Source organism: Sardina pilchardus, chromosome 7 (assembly GCF_963854185.1).
Source record: "Sardina pilchardus chromosome 7, fSarPil1.1, whole genome shotgun sequence".
Lineage (NCBI taxonomy): Eukaryota > Metazoa > Chordata > Actinopteri > Clupeiformes > Clupeidae > Sardina > Sardina pilchardus.
In genome coordinates this window covers 14,873,672-14,892,727 of record NC_085000.1, presented here as the reverse complement: position 1 = coordinate 14,892,727, position 19,056 = coordinate 14,873,672, and the positions used below count along the sequence as shown (strand labels likewise).

Genomic DNA, 19,056 nt, shown 5'->3' with positions numbered 1-19,056 from the left:
AATCCTTCTGTGTCTCTCGGCAGTAAACAACTGAAATCAATTAACTCCTGGAGAAGAGAAATAGAACCGAGGGAGCCGGAACAATCAGCCTTCACTAAAGCCTCTCTTTCTCTCGCTTGCTCTCCCTTTCTCTGTCTTTTGTTCCCTTTTTCTCTCTCAATTCAATTCAATTCAGTTCAATTCAGTTCAGTTCAATTCAGGGTTGCTTTATTGGCATGACTGTACAGTGTTGTCATAGCACAAGCAAAGCAGCATAGCACTTTTTTTACAGTAACAATTAGAACATTGACAGCATTAAAGGAAACAGTGAGGTAAACCTGAAAAATTTGCTTACTTGCTTTCTCTCTCACTCACTCTCTCTCTCTCTCTCTGTCTCCTTCACTTACTCTCATTCTATCTCTCTTTCTTTCTCTCACTCTACCTCTTTTTTGTCTTTCTCTCTGTTTGCCTGTTTCTCTATCTTTCTTTCACCAATTCTTTCTTTTTCTCTTTCTCTCTCACTCCCTCTCTTTCTCTCCTCTCTCTGTCTCTCTTTCTATCTCTCACTCTGTCTCTCTCACTTACTCTCTGTCAATCTGTCTCTTTATCTCTCTCTTTCTCTCTGTCTCTGTCTGTCTCTTTTCTTCCTCCTCTCATCTGGGATTAATTTATCTCCTGTCTTGTTTGTTTTCTAATTAGAAACACGTCGTTAGCCTTCTTGAGGAAGTGATCTGGAATTTACCCTTGTTAAGACTGATGGGAGATTTTTATCTCGGCCGTTTGTCCACGCCGTTTCCCAGGTCAAGGACAAGACAAATAGATAAGGGCTGAAGCCAGCAAGGTGCTAACAGAAAGTCCATAGAGGGAGGGGTGGGAAGGGTGGGTGGCCAGCCCCGTTCACACACTCTTAAAGCGAATGTGTTGGAAACAACACACACTGCGGCGTCCCTATCTGGACACAGAGATGTGTTTAAAAACAACACAAGTTGTGTTACTTTCAACACATATAGTATTTTGTAACGAATAACACAAGCAAAGTGTTGGAAGCAACACAAACTGTGTTGTAACTATCTGGAGACATCAATGTGTTCTTTCCAACACAACGTCCTTTTTGAGAGTGTACAGTAGATACAGTAGACACCACCACCACTCCTCAGCCCATGGGCACCAACATCAGATGTGCAGGTCATAGACATCATAGAGCATATGTTGGAATAGAGCCAGAGAGGGTTAAAGCGGAGCGAGAGGCGCAAACGTTCGACCGTTTTCACGTTCTGTTTTCGCAAAGGGGACGCAAAGGGGAGGGGGGGGAGAAATCCCCCTTTAAGCAGACCTAGAAAGTGCCGTTACATTTGAACTGAACTGCTTGCCGATCGATATCCCACTATGACGTCTTTGCGACACGCCTCTTCAAGCAGACAGGAACTGTTTGAATTTTGCTTCCATAGAGATGCATTATGTTGCTCTATCTTGTCAGTAATGAAGGATCTTTGATAGAGCCGATATGTGGGTGCTTTGTTCTAGCAATCGGTGTCCCTATGAGGAAGTGAGGTCATGTTGAAAAGTGGTGTTTTTATTATGACGTGTGTGTGTGTGTGTGTGTGTGTCTGTGTGTGTGTGTGTGTGTGTGTGTGTGTGTGTGTGTGTGTGTGTGTGTGTGTGTGTGTGTGTCCAGGTGGTCCAGTGGAGCGGGGTGCGGACATCTCTGTGGCCTCCTCTGTGCACGTGGTGAAGGGCTGCAGCTCCGTGCAGGGCTTTGGGGGAGGAAGCCTCTTCAGCTCCAGCGTCTCACAGAGGAACGGTACGACAACACTCGTCTCTATCCTCTCTTCTCTCTCTTTCTATCTCTGTTTCTCTATCACTCTCTTGTCTCTGTCTTCTCTTCTCTCTCTTTCCTCTGAGGTGGTATGGGCTCTATCTCTCTCTCTCTCTCTCTCTCTCTCTCTCTGTCTCTCTCACACTCACTCACTCAAGCTCAAATTGCTTTCTTGGCATGACAAGGTCACTCGTATTGCCGAAGCAGTTATTATACAATAAATCTGGACATTCACACATACATATAGATTTTCATAAGAATAAAATAAAACTAGATAAATAAATAAAATGCCGTATGATAGTGTGTGTGTGTGTCTATTTGTCTGTATAGGTCACTCATTGTCCCTCAGGTTGTGGCATGTTGATAAATATTGGGCACGATATACCTTGTCTCCTAGGTCACTTATTTCATTAAAATGATGAATTTTGGAATTTAATTTGTTTAAGAAAAGGCTTCTTGTGTGATTAAAGGATGTACATTGTAAGAGGAAGTGCATCTCTGTCTCAACCTCACCTGTCCTGCAGTGACCACATATTCTCTATTCTTTTTGGTTGCCATGATTTGTTGTGTCTTCCTTTTTCGATTTCCAATTTGTGGTCACTTAGCCTGTATTTGGTTAGGGTCAGTCTCTGTGTTCTATCTCTGACAGTAGAGAGATATTCTGTCAATTTATATTCTCGGTTTAGGGCCAGATAACATTCTAATCTACTTTGATTTTTAGTTTCTATCTATATGGAAAACAGTGTTTATGGAAAACAGGTCAGAGTGATTTTTGGGTGACTGATGGAGGGGACTGATCTACCGTAATTTCCCAACTATTAGCTGCGGCTTATACCTTGATTTTGCTAAATGTCTTCAGCTATGAGGTCAATACACGGGGGTGATGTAGGGGGCTGATGGTGTAGGGGCTGATGGTGACTGATGATGATGTAGGGGAGTGGTGATGTAGGGGGGTGAGGATTTAGGGGGGGTGGTGATGTAGGGGGGTGATGTAGGGGAGTGGTGATGTAGGAGTTGATGATGTAGGGTAGTGGTGATGTAGGCTCTTGGGTTTGGAGGGCTTTGGAATGAATGGTGTCTTGTGGACTCTTTTGTTGATGTCATTAGTGGGTATCTGCCTGTTTCTGCTCTACACGCATTCCTTAGTGTTGTTCTCTGTTCATGTAAAATGTATCTCCAGAATTGTGCATGCAGGGATTCTATATTCTATTCAATTCCCAATTAGCTCTCTTTCTTTCTTTTTTGTCTCTCTCTCTCTCTCTCTCTCTCTCTCTCTCTTTCCCTCAGGCTCCTTTCTCACTCTCTCTTCTTCACCTTGATCAACTCTCAATTATTCTGACCCTCTAGCTTCCTCCCTTACCCTCTCTCTCTCTCTCTCTCTCTCTCTGTCACTCTCTCCTTCTCTCACTCTTTCAGCTGCTCTGTGACTCTCACTCTCTCTGTGATTCTCTCTCATACGCACGCAGTCACTCTCCTACTATTGGTCTTTTGAAATGTGCTGTCAAACTCAAATATGCTGTTTTTTGGCTTTGCCAGCGTTTTAAAGCCTTGATCTGCCTCAAACTCTTTGTTATGTTGGGATTGTCTTCTTGGTTGAAGTGTCACTCAACCCAGATTCAGAGTTGGTAGAACAAAGTTTAGTGGGAAATGTTTCAGAGAACAGCAGACAAGTTCTGTGTGTGTCTGTGCGTAGCGTGTAACACATCCATGCCCCAGTGTATTGTGGAGGTCCATGGCAGTCTGTTTTTGTGAGAGCAGTGTGTGTGTGTGTGTGTGTGTGTGTGTGTGCACGCGCATGTGAACAGCACGTAGCACAGCCTGTGCCCTGCATACGGTGGAGGTCCATGACAATCTGTTTTTGTGAGAGTGATGCGTGTGTGTGTGTGTGTGTGTGTGTTTGTGTGTGTGTGTGTGTGTGTGTGTGTGTGTGTGCGCACGTGTGTGTGTGTAGTGTGTAACAGCCTGTGTCTGTTTTTGTGAGAGTAATGCTTGTGTGTGTGTGTGTGTGTGTGTGTGTGTGTGTGTGTGTGTGTGTGTGTGTGTGTGTGTGTGTGTGTGTGTGTGTGTGTGTGTGTGTGTGTGTGCAGCGCGTAACACAGCGCGTGCCCTGCGTATGGTGGAGGTGCACGGTGAGCTGATGTCGCTGCTGCAGGCCAGAGGGGAGGGCCCTGGCCACATGGGGGCAGAAGAGAGCAGGCTGCGCAAACTCAGCAGGATGGCTGCAGTGAGGCAAACCGAACAGCAGGACGGCGACACTGAGCACAAACCCTACATGGTGAGGTGTAACCACACACACACATTACCACAAACGCACGCACTCACACACACAGACAGGATGTCAAAAACACACAAACACACATTATCACATACTTGCAGACACACTTATACACACACACATAGCACCTCAAACGCACATTATCTCATACAATCAGACATCCACATACAAACACAAACACATATGCATAAAAACAAATACAAAACTACATCAGAGTGGTTGTTGACCGGCAAGTTGCTCGTTAAGCCTTATGGCTGTCCAAAGCCCAGACCTGGCCTGCACTGATGGGAGACTGGCTCCCAGCACCCAGACTCACAGGCAGGCCAGGGGGCCTGCAGTGTCAGCAGCCACAGCTGGAGGGCGCTGTGGGTCTGGTGCTTTTAGTGGAGCCCACCGGGACAGGGTCAGCAGATAACATGGAGAACAAAGGGCTCCTCCGGCATGGAGTTAGCAGGCGGCTAGTCCCCGCTGTAGTACAGTAGGCGCCACACAGGCAGGAGGCCTGCAGTCCCCAGGGCTGCAGACGGAGGGCGCTGTGGGCTCTGTGCTGTTAGGCTCATCAGATAACCTGAAGAGCAAACAACTCCTCTAGCATGAAATGACACCGTGTACTGTATACACATTAAGTTCTGTGTGTGTGTGTGTGTGTGTGTGTGTGTGTGTGTGTGTGTGTGTGTGTGTGTGTGTGTGTGTGTGTGTGTGTGTGTGTGTGTGTATGTGCTTGCGTGCGTGTATGTGGGTGGGCGTGGGTGTGGGTGTGGGTGTTTCTGTCTGTGTGGGTATGTGTGTATGTGTGTGTGTATGTGTGTGTGTGTGCGTGCGTGTGTGTGTGTGTGTGTGTGTACATGTGCATGTAACTGTGTGTGTAACAGTGGCGTCGTGAGGAGCGTCAGCAGCTGGGCCGGGATCTGCGGGTGATCGAGGCGTACCGGGAGAAGAGCAAAGCCGAGGGCATCGCCCACATGCTGAGCCAGGCCATCACCACCCAGCACACCCTCTACGCCTCGCTCGGAACCGTGCACTTCTTCGAGTTCCTGCTCAAGAACCCCTTCAGCTCGCCACAGACCATCACCATCCACAGTGAAGACCCAGAGCTCAGGTATGCTGCCGCAACCCTGAACAGGTACACGACCACCACCTTGCATAGGTACACTTCCGCCACCCTGCTCAGGTACACTACTGCCCCCCTGCACAGGTACACTACTGCCCCCCTGCACAGGTACACTACTGCCACTCTATATAGCTCAGGTATGCTACCAGCACCCTCCTCAGGTATGCTACCGCCAACCTGCACAGGTACACTACTGCCACTCTATATAGCTCAGGTATGCTACCAGCACCCTCCTCAGGTATGCTACCGCCAACCTGCACAGGTACACTACTGCCACTCTATATAGCTCAGGTATGCTACCAGCACCCTCCTCAGGTATGCTACCGCCAACCTGCACAGGTACACTACTGCCACCCTATAGCTCAGTTAGGCTCAGGTGCACTACCAGCATCCTGCCCAGATACACCACTGCCACCTTACAGAGCCCAGGTACGCTACCAGCACCCTCCTCAGGTATACCACTGCCACCCTGCTCAGGTGCACTACCAGCACCCTCCACATTTAGCCTACTGCTGCTATGCAGACCTCACACATATACCTCATGATGGGGTGAATCCTAGTTGGAAAAAGACTGTGTAATCTGACTGGGCTGGTTGAGGGTATTTGAGTTCAGACAAGCTCTGCCAGGAGTGCACGTTTTCTAAGAAATTTGCTGTGTGTGTGTTTTTGTGTGTATGTTGACTGGGATGCATGTTTCTGGGCTGTTCAGTCTGATGTAGGGTCAGCCTGTATATTACACCGGAAAGGGGGGATCATCTCGGAACTATTTATTTTTGGATGCAATTATCCGCTCAAAACCTTTCTGTAATGTTTCCTCTCCCTGGAGAAGAGCGTTTGATGTTAACTCCCCCACCCTTTTCATTGGTGTGTGTGTGCGCATGTGTGTGTGTGTGGAGCCTTAACCAGGAGAGCAGAGAAAGGGCCTCTCTGCTCAGCGTGGTCTCTCTGGAGTAGTGTGTGTGTGTGTGTGTGTGTGTCTGTGTGTGTGTGTGTGTGTGTGTGTGTGTGTGTGTGTGTGTGTGTGTGTGTGTGTGTGAGCTGCGTTTGAGGTTTGGGCGGGAGCAGCTTTGCTCTCCCATTGAGAGTGTGTGACGGGCACAATGCACAGCCCGCTCTTTAGTCCGCCGCACAGTAGAGAATGAAGCGTAAGCCAGGTCCTTGCAAGTCCCAGAGCCATTCTCTTCTTTCTTTCCAGAGCCCTCCCACACACACACACACACACACACACACACACACACGTTGTGTGGTCGTATCCTATTTTGATTAAGATTAAAGTCGCATCCTCTCCACATCCTCCCTCATCCCCTCATCCTGTTACACTCCACATTTTTCCTTATCTTCTCCATTTCTCTCTCTCACTCTCTCTCTCTCTTTCTCTCTCTCTCTCCATGTATTTCCCCATTTTTCCATTTCTCCCTCTTTCCATGTCCTTCCATCTCTCACTCCGTCTCTCCCCCTCTTCCTTGTCTCTCTCCATCCTTCCCTCCCTCTTTCCATCTCTGCCCATCTCCATGTTTCTCCCTCTATCTCTCTCCCTCTTCCTTTCACTCTCTTTCCCTCCCTCTATTTATCCCCCTCTTCTTTTCTCTATCCTTCTTTCTCTATCCCTCCCTCCATCTCTCTCTCTCCCTCCCTCCCTCCCTCTATCTCTCCCCTCCCTCCCTCCCTCTCCTCCATCTCTCTCCATCTCCAGTGTGGTGGTGAGTACGGAGGAGTGGCGTTATCTAAAGCAGATGACCAAGACGTCCACTCCACTGGAGCAGGACATGTTCAAGCTGAACGAGAAGACGCACCACCTGCAGGTCTACCTGCGCCCCAAAGAGGCCGTCCACATCCCCCTCAAATACCAGACCTTTGTGTCAACACACACCCTACCTCCACAGGTAAGCTATGATCACCTGTCCCCACAGGTAAGCTATGATCACCTGCTCCCACAGGTAAGCCATGAACACCTGTTTTCACATGTAAACCATGACCATGTGGTTTCCTACAGGAACACTGTAGTGCAGGACTGTTCATCACACACACACACACACACACACACACACACAAGCTCACACACACTTCTCTCCTCTCTGCTGTAGGGACTGGGGCCCATGAGAGGAGACCAGACTCATCACACGTTTCAGAGACTGCAGCCCAGCGCCGTCAGCAGGAAATCCATTAAGGTGGGAACCCCTCACACACCAGCCCTACACATCCATTAACCCCTCACACACCAGCCCTACACATCCATTAACCCCTCACACACCAGCCCTACACATCCATTAACCCCCAACACACCAGCCCTACACATCCATTAACCCCTCACACACCAGCCCTACACATCCATTAACCCCTCACACACCAGCCCTACACATCCATTAACCCCTCACACACCAGCCCTACACATCCATTAACCCCTAACACACCAGCCCTACACATCCATTAACCCCTCACACACCAGCCCTACACATCCATTAACCCCTCACACACCAGCCCTACACATCCATTAACCCCTCACACACCAGCCCTACACATCCATTCACCCCTAACACACCAGCCCTACACATCCATTAACCCCTCACACACCAGCCCTACACATCCATTAACCCCTCACACACCAGCCCTACACATCCATTAACCCCTAACACACCAGCCCTACACATCCATTAGCCCCTAACACACCAGCCCACCAGCCCTACACATCCATTAACCCCTCACACACCAGCCCTACACATCCATTAACCCCTAACACACCAGCCCACCAGCCCTACACATCCATTAACCCCTCACACACCAGCCCTACACATCCATTAACCCCTCACACACCAGCCCTACACATCCATTAACCCCTAACACACCAGCCCTACACATCCATTAACCCCTAACACACCAGCCCTACACATCCATTAACCCCTAACACACCATCTGACCTAAACATCCATAACACACCAGAGGCCTGTCTGCTCTCATATACATACACACCATCTGCTCTACACATCCATTAACCCCTCACACACCAGAGACCGGTCTGCACTCATATGCATACACACCATCTGCCCTACACATCCACAACTCAACCCCCTCAACATCATACACACCATCTGCATACACATCCACCCCCCTCAACTTCATACACTCCATCTACATACACATCCAGCCCCCTCAACATCATACACCCCCCCCCCCCCCCTCTGATGGCTGTTAGTCAGCTGCATGTGCTTAAACTTCATGGTTTGAGATGTGCTCAATCAGACTAATATAGAACCAATCTTGTGTTGGCTATGCTGGTGTGTGTGTGTGTGTGTGTGTGTGTGTGTGTGTGTGTGTGTGTGTGTGTGTGTGTGTGTGTGTGTGTGTGTGTGTGTGTGTGTGTGTGGTGGACCATCTCCAGCAGGGCTGTGTCAGGGGCTAAACTGTCTGCACCGTCATAAAGTACAGCCTACAAAGGAAGGAAGTGATGTAACATAGTTGGACATCTGAATGCTGGACGCACCGTGGCTCTGCATTGAACACAGTGTCTTGTGGGTCTGTTTTGTTGCACCACTCTTTGTGGTGTATGTTGTAGCCGGGGGCTAAATGTGCTCTCAGCGCGGCCATGGAGGGGACGGGCCAGATGGCTGCAGCCTCCTCAGTGGGGGCCATCCGTCTGCACCGTCCTCTAATGGAGCACACTCACCAAACACAACACTGCACTTCCCCTGCGCCTCGGGGGAATTAAACACTTTACTCACACACGCCGGGCACACACTCACACACACACACACACACACACACACACACATACACACACACACACACGCTTTTCAAACGCGGCCGGCCACGGCTGCAGCATGCCCCCCCCCGCTTCAGTGGAGGGACTTGTATCTCATTTCTTTAAACTCTGGAGCACTTTCATGAGTCTTAGCTGTCATAGCTCAGCCGAAATGCCTGAGCCGAGACTCTGTGCTTTTGATCAATGCACGGCGCCGCGTACAGCGCACAGGAGCTGTCTGCCTGGTCTGTAGTCTGGATGGGGAGTTCAGTCTGCCTAGTTAACAGCCCTGATAGACGGTGCCCGGTGACATCAGGATAAGTGGAGTAAAAAAAACAAGGCTGGCTGGGTAGCATATGTAGGATTGGGGATCCTATTGCGGATTTTTCCCATAATGCTAAAACTGCTAATACTTTCTAAACGGTATTGGTGGCTTAACTGACACTTAAAAAAAAAAGCACAAAATGGTAGTCAACAGCATCACAGTTCTCTCTGGCACATGTCTTGAATCATCCATGACATTTCTATTAACAGTACAGTAAGTGCATTTCTTGAAACAATTCCTAAAAACAACTAGCTTTGGAAGCAGACAGATCTGAGAGTGCATTGAATTTTGCTCTGGCAGATCCGGCAGAAAACGCTCCCATTGAAAGTGACTTCCAAAGCGCTTCAAACTTGGTGTTGGTGACTCACACAAATCAAATCAGAAACACAGCCATGCCAAGACATTAAATAGCATCCATTTAGTTCAGTCACTGATTTGGTGCTGGAGATGTGTGTCATACATTTAGATTTGTTTCCAGCTGGGCATCTCTGTTGTCACTATTAATGTCTCTGTTGCCTTTATGAATAATTGGAATCAAACAAATGGAGACACACAGTGGGGTTGGATGGGCAGTAGGGTTGAATTGATAGCAGTTGTGGGCAGTGTGGTTGAATGGACAGTAGGTTAGTCAGTCCATCAGTTGATATTTTATCAATCTATCACTCAGCCCTGCGATGCGTATTTGTTTTTGTGATGGTAAAGTGGCTAGGTTAAAACTGAACAGGTTTTGCTATTGATGTAGAAGATTGCTGTAATGCACCTAGCAATTCAAAACATTTGTGTTTGGGCCTCCGCGGTGGCACCCCGTGCTGCCTGTAATGCCCATTTTGGAGCTCCAGAGAGGAGCTTTTCAGCTGGCAGCTCAGATATTCAGCTTGGCACAGGAACTGGGCACTGAAATCTGCATCACGACTCTTTGAGTCTTTGGCTCAATCTCAACGCCACCCCCCTAAGGTCTAAGCCCTGATCTCTCAAATACTTAACTGACATGCGTTGATAAATGATTGAGTTTGACAGGCTGCATAAGTCTGCATAAATGGCAACTTATGGAAAGGGCACTGACATGGTGTGAGTGAGCCCTCATGCACTTCACACTTACACAGTGGGACAGCCCTACGCCCTCACCAAGTACAGAGTAGGAGGAACAAGTATCAGAGTATGTGAGCCTTAAATTCCAATTGTAGGAAGTGGTGTGAGATTTCTTCTGGAAGATTCCAGTTATAGGAATCAGTTCCAGATTCGGTCTGGTAGATTCCAGTTACAGGCAGCGATGCCATATGATTGTAATGAGGTTTCGGATTGGCTGTGGCTGATTGGCTAATTGAGTTGTTGCTGGGCTTCTGATTGGCTGTGACTGACTGGCTAATTTAGTTGTTGCTGGGCTTCTGATTGGCTGTGACTGACTGGCTAATTTAGTTGTTACTGGGCTTCTGATTGGCTGTGGCAGATTGACTAATTGAGTTGTTGCTGTGCTTCTGATTGGCTGTGGCTGATTGGCTAATTTAGTTGTTGCTGGGCTTCTGATTGGCTCATTGAGTTGTTGCTAAGGCTTCTGATTGGCTGTGGCTCCCTCAGGTGCAGTTCCAGGGTCAGGATGGGAAGCCGGTGGCCATCTGCCAGGTGAGGGTGGAGCTGACGCCGCACGGCGTGGACCAGACCTTCCGCTTCTCCCACCCAGAGGGCACCTTCCTGAAGAAGGCCATCCGCCTGCCGCCCTGGACACCTGCCCCAGGTGAGTGTGCTGTCTGGGAACCAACCTTCACACACACTACACACCTTTAGGACATGCCGAATACACACCTTTAGCACATGCCGAATACACACCCTTTGGACATGCCGAATACACACCTTTTGGACATGCCGAATACACACCTTCAGGACATGCTAAATACACACCTTCAGTCTCTCTAGTCTCTTCACTGGGGTTAGGTGGCCTATGATGCTGGACTCTAGTCTCTTCACTGGGGTGAGGTGGCCTATGATGCTGGACTGTAGTCTCTTCACTGGGGTTAGGTGGCCTATGATGCTGGACTGTAGTCTCTTCACTGGGGTTAGGTGGCCTATGATGCTGGACTCTAGTCTCTTCACTGGGGTTAGGTGGCCTATGATGCTGGACTGGGGTTAGGTTGCCTATGATGCTGGACTGTAACTCTCCCTGTTGTCTCCCCTCCACAGAGGAAGCTCCTGTTCTCCATGTGCGCTGCACGGACCCCAACGTCATCTGTGACACCAGAGCGGTGGTGAGTACCCTCCCGCTACTCAGAGTCCAGGGCAGGGCAGAACACACTCACACACACACAGATCAGATGCACACACACACACTCAGAACAGATGCACACACACACGCAGATCAGATACACACACACACACACATACCCACACACATACAGTACAGTATATACGCACAGACAGATAAGACACACAGGCACACACAGACAGATGAGACACATGCACACACACACACACACACACACACACACACACACACACACACACACAGATTAGGCACACACACACACATCAGACATCACAGTGGTGTCCATGTTTCACTACACTGTCATTTCAACTTTTCTTCTGCTCATTACAACACAGTGTTAATGGGAAGAGTCTTACATTAAGTGGAGTTAAAATTAACTTTGGCATGAATGTGAAATTACTGAACAATTTCTCAAAGTGTGTTTATCATGCAAATCTACTTCATCCTTTCCATGAGCTTCATTCATGTGTGTTTTGACAGTTAGCATGTGTGTGTGTGTGTGTGTGTGTGTGTGTGTGTTGTCTCAGGCCCCAGGGGAGCCCCAGGATGTCTATGTGAAAGTGGCTGGCTGTCCAAGTCCTCAAATAAAGAAGTTCTTCATCACTGTGTTCACGTGAGTGTCCTCCGCTGTCTGCCTGCTGTCTGTTGTACTGTAGGCACTCTGCAGTCAGTCAATCATACGCTTTTGAAATTAATGGTAAACAAAATACCACACCAAAGATATATAAACACTCTCATTCAGATATACACTATATGGACAAAAGCATTAGGACACCTGGCCATTATATTCAGCGTTGAAGACGGCATATGCCGAATCGCGTCCGTCTTGTGACCTGCTTTCAATCTAATTAAATGAGTTATAGCTCGAGAGTCTGCTGCAGAGGGGGCTTAGTTTGCTGTTAGTGGTTTGCTGCAAATTGGGCTAGCTGTCTGTTAGCCATTTGCTGCCATGGGGCTTAGCTGTCTGTTAACTGTCTGTTTTGCAGTTGGGACTAGCCGCCTGTTAGCTGTTGCTGTGTGCTGCAAAGGGGGCTAGCCATCTGTAAGCCATTTTCAGCCGTCGAGGTTAGATGTCTGTCAACCATTTGCTGCACCTACTTCTGGCTAATTATACCACCTGGAGCTGTTATGATATTCTAAATCTATAGCCATAGAATAGCCATAGCATGGGAACCATTCACAAGCTGTTGGAGTGTGTGTGGGGCATTTTTTTCATCCAAAAGAGCATTTGTGATGTCAGACACTAGTGTTGAAGGCCTGGCTCGCGATCTCCTGTTAGTTCATCCTAAAGGTGTTTGATGGGGTTGAGGGCTTTTGCAGGCCAGACAATGGGTCTGTTCCAAACAATGCCGTGATATGACTTTGGTGTAAAGGCATCTTCTAAGAAAAATGGTTTCGAGCAGCCTTTTAACGTTGACGTTATGTTATGATGTTAGCACTCAACAAGAATGTTGAACTAGTTTTTGTAAGCCATCAGGCTAACTTTAGAAAGTTGCCTGTCAGACGACACATAAATCAAACTACAAAACACTGTCGATGGGTGTAATCACACTGTTCATTTCTGGGAAAAAAAGTCAACAAATGACATTTCAATACAATCAGCAGCCGTGAGAGGAATTTCATCTACCAACTTGGTTCACTTTTCACAGGTGTTTGAGAGAGTTTCAGCACAAAATAGGCAGCATAGAAGATACATCAAAGAACCTTCAAAAACAACCATTACGAGAAGGTATTTCAGAACGCCGGAAAAGGAAACTCAATCCGTTTGGAATGGCAACTTAGTGCGTTGCTCCCTGTTAGGTATCTGATAAGACAGTAGTGTTGGGAACAGAGCCATCTTATTCTACACCATGGGGTGTCGAACTCATATTAGGCTGTGGGCCCGATTTGTCGGAATGAGAGCTTGTGGGGGCCGTCATTATCGTTGTCATTATCAGTGAAGTTTGATGATCTACTCCTTTACCATACCCACTTAAGAGCAAACAAGTAGCCTACCAATCATCTACTGCAGTCAGATCCAGTTCTTGAACACACACAGTACTTCAATCAGTTTTTGGCCTCGTCCTTCCTGAGGATGGGTTGTAGTGCTAGATTGAATCAATATATCACAGAAACTGCTTAACACAAATTGTTGAAGACAGCTGGATGTCAACATCTTTTCCTTCTAATTTCCCTTCCTACCCAAAACAACATGGGGGCCACAGGAGAGCTGTTGGCGGGCCTGATCTGAACCCTGGGCCTTATGTTTGACACCCCTGTTCTATGATGCATGATCAATGGGCATCGTTCAAATGACTCTGTATGCTTGGATAATCCAAACCAGTCAGACCAACGGTGCGTCTTTTGGATAAGCTAGTTTGTGATTGGACCCAAAGGTTGTGGACAGGAAGCAAGGGAGATAGATGTGCAGGTTTCCAGCCTGAGCTGTCGGGAGAAATCCAAATTCGCCAGCAGGTCAGGCAGGGTTCACCCAGCCTAGTGCCATGCTTCAATTCACTGAGCCGTTAAGAACAACACATTCTCTCACTAATGTTTGTGAATACAGACTCCATGATTAGGTGTTTGATTTTATCTATGCCTGTCAACAGCTCTGAATGAAACACATTTATTGATTAAGCGGTTATCCCTATACTTTTGTCCATATAGTGTTAACGTTGTCTATGTACCTGTATTCTACACAAGGACAATAAACTTGAATCTAATCTACTGTAATATTGGCATACTAACCCTATCATACACACATGCTACTTAATTTTAAATGGCAATGAAAACCTTGCACTTTTTTTTTTGTTGCGTTAGTCATCCTCGGATTTACGTACAGTAGGGCTGCCATTTAAAGCAGTGATGAATTGACATTTGTATTGACCTTTGGCCACAGTGACCGCTGGCTTGTAGCCCCAGCTCAGATCTGGCAAGTGTATGTCCACTTCCTGCAGCGCTTGGACATAAGCTGTGTGACTGGCCAGCTCACCTGTCAATCACTGGTGCTGAGGGGCACCCAGGCAATGAGGAAGGTGAAGTGCCACGTGTCCCACCCTCTGGAGTTACAGGTATGCCGCCGTCAGGAGAAACTGCAGTTACGGTTAGCCGTCTGTGCTGGTGGGGGCTATAGCTGTCTGTTAGCCATCTGCTGCATAGGGGGCTAGCCGTCTGCTAGCCATCTGCTGTGTCTAGGGCTAGTTGTCTGCTGCAGAGAGGGCTACCCACCTGTTAGCTGTTTGCTGCAAATTGGCTAGCTGTCTGTTAGCCATTTGCTGCTGTGGGGCTTAGCTGTCTGTTAACTGTTTGTTTTGTTGTTGGGACTAGCCGCCTGTTAGCTGTTAGCTGTGTGCTGCAAAGGGGGCTAGCCATCTGTAAGCCATTTTCAGCCGTCGAGGTTAGATGTCTGTCAACCATTTGCTGCCGTTGGGCTTAGCTGTCTGTTAACTGTTTGGTGCAGTTGGGACTACTGTACTGTAGCTCCCTGCTGTCCTCTGCTAGCGTAGAGGTGTGTGTGTGTGTGTGTGTGTGTGTGTGTGTGTGTGTGTGTGTGTGTGTGTGTGTGTGTGGACCCATGCGAGGTGTTTATGCTGCCCCCACTGCTAGTGTAGAGGTGATGTACAGTATAGGTGTGTGTGTGTGTGTCCAGGTGGACCCATGCGAGGTGTTTATGCTGCCCCCACTGCTAGTGTAGAGGTGATGTAGAGGTGTGTGTGTGTGTGTGTCCAGGTGGACCCGTGTGAGGTGTTTGTGCTGCCCCCGCGGGCCGTGCAGGACCTGCAGCTGAGGGTGCGCTGCCGCCGGACGGGGTCAAAGTTCGTGCAGCTCAGTGTGGTGGACGTGGAGCAGCAGCAGCTGGTGGAGTACTGGCTCATCTGCATCACCGCACACCCCCCCGTCATCTCCAAGGTAGCGCACCACACACTCACACACACACACACACACACACCCGTCATCTCCAAGGTAGCGCACCACACACACACACACACACACATACACCCCCCCGTCATCTCCAAGGTAGCAGCACCACACACACACACACACACACCCCCGTCATCTCCAAGGTAGCAGCACCACACACACACACACACACACACACACACACACACACACACCTGTCATCTCCAAGGTAGCAGCACCACTCTCTCTCACACACACACACACACACACACACACACACACACACACACACACTCACCCTCAGCCCCACTCAGACACATAACTCACACAGAGTTCCTTTGTGTATGCAAGAGAGAGATAGAGTATTCAAGAGAGTGTGTATGTGTGTGTGTGTGTGTGTGTGTGTGTGTGTGTGTGTGTGTGTGTGTGTGGTGTGTTCTGCGTGAAAAGAGAGCTTTAATCATCTCAAGTCCCACTCTTGCCTGTCTGTTACCGGGAGACAGTGGCCATCCTGAGCTGTAGCAGAGAGCCCCAGCAGCAGCAGGAGAGAGAGGAGTGGAGAGGAGAGAAGAATAAGAACACGGAATAGAAGAGAGGAGGAGTGGAGAGAAGAAAAGAATCCAGAGACAGAATAGGAGAGAGGAGTGGAGAGGAGAAAAGAAAAGAATCAGAGGACGGAATAGAAGAGAGGAGGAGAGGAGAAAAGAAAAGAATCCAGAGACAGAATAGGAGAGGAGTGGAGAGGAGAAAATAGCAAAGAGAGATGAAAGGAGAGGGTGGAAGAGTGAAAGCATAGAGAGGGGTGATAAGAAAGGTGTGGAGAGGACAGGATGGGGGAATAAAAGCATGCAGAGGGGATAAGAGAGGTGTGAAGAGGAGAGGACATACAATAGTGTGGAGAGAGGAGAGAGGAGGATGAAGAGATACAATAAGGTGAAGAGAGGAGAGAGGAGGATGAAGAGATACAATAAGGTGAAGAGAAGAGAGAGGAGGATGAAGAGATACAATAATGTGAAGAGAGGAGAGCAGAGGATGAAGAGATACAATAAGGTGAAGAGAGGAGAGAGGAGGATGAAGGGAATACAATAATGTGAAGAGAAGAGAGCAGAGGATGTTGGGAGAACATGGAGACCAGGAAGAGGAGGAGAAGGAGGAGCAGGGAAAAGAAGAAAGATACTGTTTGTGCTCCTTCTCTCCCCCTTTCTCTCTCTTTCTGTCTTTCTTTCTCAATCGCTTTCTTTTTCTCTTTCTCATTCTCTTTCTTTTTCTCTTTTTCTTTATCTCTTCTATCTGTCTTCGTTCTTGATCTCTCGTTTCTTTCTCTCTGTCTCTCTTTCTTTCCCCCCTGTCTGAGTGGTGACCCCGTAGCATTTATCAGCCTCTGTTTTTACTGATACACAATGCGCTGAACACTCAGACAACTACAGCATACTGTATGTGTGTGTGTGTGTGTGTGTGTGTGTGGGGTGGGTCGGGGTGTATGTGTTTATGCGTGTGTATGCACTTCTATAAGTTTGTAAGTGTTTTCTGTGTGCATCTGAAGTCGTGTGGGTGTGTTTGTGAGTGTGCTTTTGTGGTGCTGATTTATAGAAGACAACAGCAGACGCCCGGGAAAAGCTCGCTTGTGAGTCTGTGCACGTCTCACGGCGTCTGTTTGTTTGTTTCTCTCTCTCTCAGGCCTTTGAAATCTGCCTGCCGGTGGGCGGAGGCCGCGGCAGCACCAAGAAGATCACGTTCGCCAACCCGTACCCAAACACGCGCACCTTCCACCTGCTCTCCGACCACGCCGACCTGCTGCAGTTTAAAGAGAACACCTTTCAGGTGAGCGCCCGCAAAGGTCACGACCTCCCCTGCTGTCTGATCCACCCCACACCACAGCAGCCGCCGCCTCCTGCAAGGCTCAAGGCACCAGACCTGAAGTAGTGAAGTGTAGGGTTATAGAAGTCTGAGTGTGTGTGTGTGTGTTATAGATAGGGATGTGTGTTATGGAGGTGTGTGTATGGGTGGGTGTTTTGGTGGGTGGGTATGTTATAGAGGTGTGTTTGTGTGTGTTATGTGAGGCTCGTGGAGCTGGGCAGTGGGTCGCAGCGTAAAATGTGTGTGTGTGTGTGTGTGTGTGTTGTGTCTGAGAAAGAGACAGAGTGTGTGTGTTATAGAGGCTCGGGTAGGTTAGAGTATAAACTGTGGGCGTCTGTGTGTGAGTGTGTGTTGTGGGGCTGAGCAGTAGGTTCAGGTGTAAGGTGTGTGTGTGTGTGTGTGTGGTGGGGCTGAGTAGTAGGTTCAGGTGTAAGGTGTGTGCGCGCGTGTGGTGGGGCTGAGCAGTAGGTTCCGGTGTAAGGTGTGTGTGTGTGTGTGCGCGCGTGTGGTGGGGCTGAGCAGTAGGTTCAGGTGTGTGTGTGTGTGTGTGTGTGTGTGTCTCGTGGGGCTGAGCAGTAGGTTCAGGTGTAAGGTGTGTGTTGGTGTTTGAGAGGACACAGTGCAGGCGTTGGAATGAGAGACTGTTTGCCTCTCACTGGATTGCCTATAATGGCTACCTGAGATCTACGAGTCAATGTGGTGGATTTATTCAGTAATCTCCTGAAAAGCCCAGATGTATCGATTGTGCCAGAGTTATTTTTGTGTGGCTCCCGCTGCTTTATGATGACATGGGGACTGCTGGTGGGGAAAGCAGCCCTATTCACATCTCTGGCAGCCCGGCTCATAAATCCCACAGGAGAAGCCGTATAATTGAACCAAAGGCAGCCGGGGAAGTGGAATTAGCCCCCTTTCCTCTCCACCCCTCTCCTCTCCTCTCCACCTGAGCCAGGGAGGCTGCTGTGTGTGTGGTGTGGGGCTCCGGGCGCCTCTGTATGCACCCTACCACAGCAGCTGGCTTAACCCTCATAGCCGCATCTGGCAGGGGTAATTCTCACCTTAACTGCCCCATCGAGAGGTCAAGTGCACTGCACAACATCAATCGGGGGATCAGGGGGGGGGGGGGAGGGTGGAGATTGGGGCACAGGGGTGGAGATGAGGGTAAGGGGCGATGATTCATGTGGTGTCTGTCGTTGCAGGTTGACGGAGGGCAGTCGTACTCCATAGGGCTGCGTTTCGCTCCGAGCCAAAGCCCCGGCCAAGAAGAGATTCTCATCTACGTCAACAACCAGGAGGAGCTCAACGAGGAGACGTTCTGCGTCAAGGTCATTTACAGATGACCTGAGTAAGGAGACCTGCTGTGTCAAGGTCATCTGCAGATGACCTGTGTAGGGAGACCTGCTGTGTCAAGATGACCTCTGAAGGAGCATTATCATGAGGCACTTTATCAGGGCTCTTTGAAGATGAACCCAGCCAGACATAACAAAGGAACTCAGCTTCATGCACTAGATATTGTTTATGTTTTTTTGTTTTTTTCTAATTATGTCTGAATGCTGCTTTTGTATCTGCTTTTAAGACCCAATAAAGGCTTTAGCCAAACTGAAGAAGAGAGAGCGGTTATGTGTCCCGTGATAATTCTTTGTAAGGATTGTGTTAGTAACCCAGTGGTCCTGTCATTTCAGATGGATAGGTAAGGGCATTGCTGATTGGTGGTAATTTCAGATGGATACTGTAGGTAAGGGCATTGTCGATTGGAGGTCATTTCAGATGGATAGGTAAGGGCATTGCTGATTTGGTGGTAATTTCAGCTGGATAGGTAATGGC

General features: G+C 48.6%; 1 protein-coding gene across 2 annotated transcripts in view; it reads left to right on the top strand.

Annotated features, from left to right (window-relative positions):
- Nucleotides 1-18,845, top strand: part of nphp4 (nephronophthisis 4) — a 111,135-nt gene extending 92,290 nt beyond the window's left edge. For both annotated transcript variants that reach the window (XM_062540826.1, XM_062540828.1), the window contains 12 exons: nucleotides 1,655-1,780; nucleotides 3,883-4,070; nucleotides 4,943-5,169; nucleotides 6,875-7,064; nucleotides 7,266-7,349; nucleotides 10,818-10,974; nucleotides 11,418-11,482; nucleotides 12,027-12,112; nucleotides 14,378-14,549; nucleotides 15,208-15,387; nucleotides 17,056-17,199; nucleotides 18,432-18,845. In XM_062540826.1, coding sequence (XP_062396810.1) covers nucleotides 1,655-1,780; nucleotides 3,883-4,070; nucleotides 4,943-5,169; nucleotides 6,875-7,064; nucleotides 7,266-7,349; nucleotides 10,818-10,974; nucleotides 11,418-11,482; nucleotides 12,027-12,112; nucleotides 14,378-14,549; nucleotides 15,208-15,387; nucleotides 17,056-17,199; nucleotides 18,432-18,572 — 1,760 coding nt within the window. In that variant the 3' untranslated portion in view covers nucleotides 18,573-18,845. The remainder of the gene's footprint in view (nucleotides 1-1,654; nucleotides 1,781-3,882; nucleotides 4,071-4,942; nucleotides 5,170-6,874; nucleotides 7,065-7,265; nucleotides 7,350-10,817; nucleotides 10,975-11,417; nucleotides 11,483-12,026; nucleotides 12,113-14,377; nucleotides 14,550-15,207; nucleotides 15,388-17,055; nucleotides 17,200-18,431) is intronic.
- The last annotated feature ends 211 nt before the right edge of the window (nucleotides 18,846-19,056 follow it).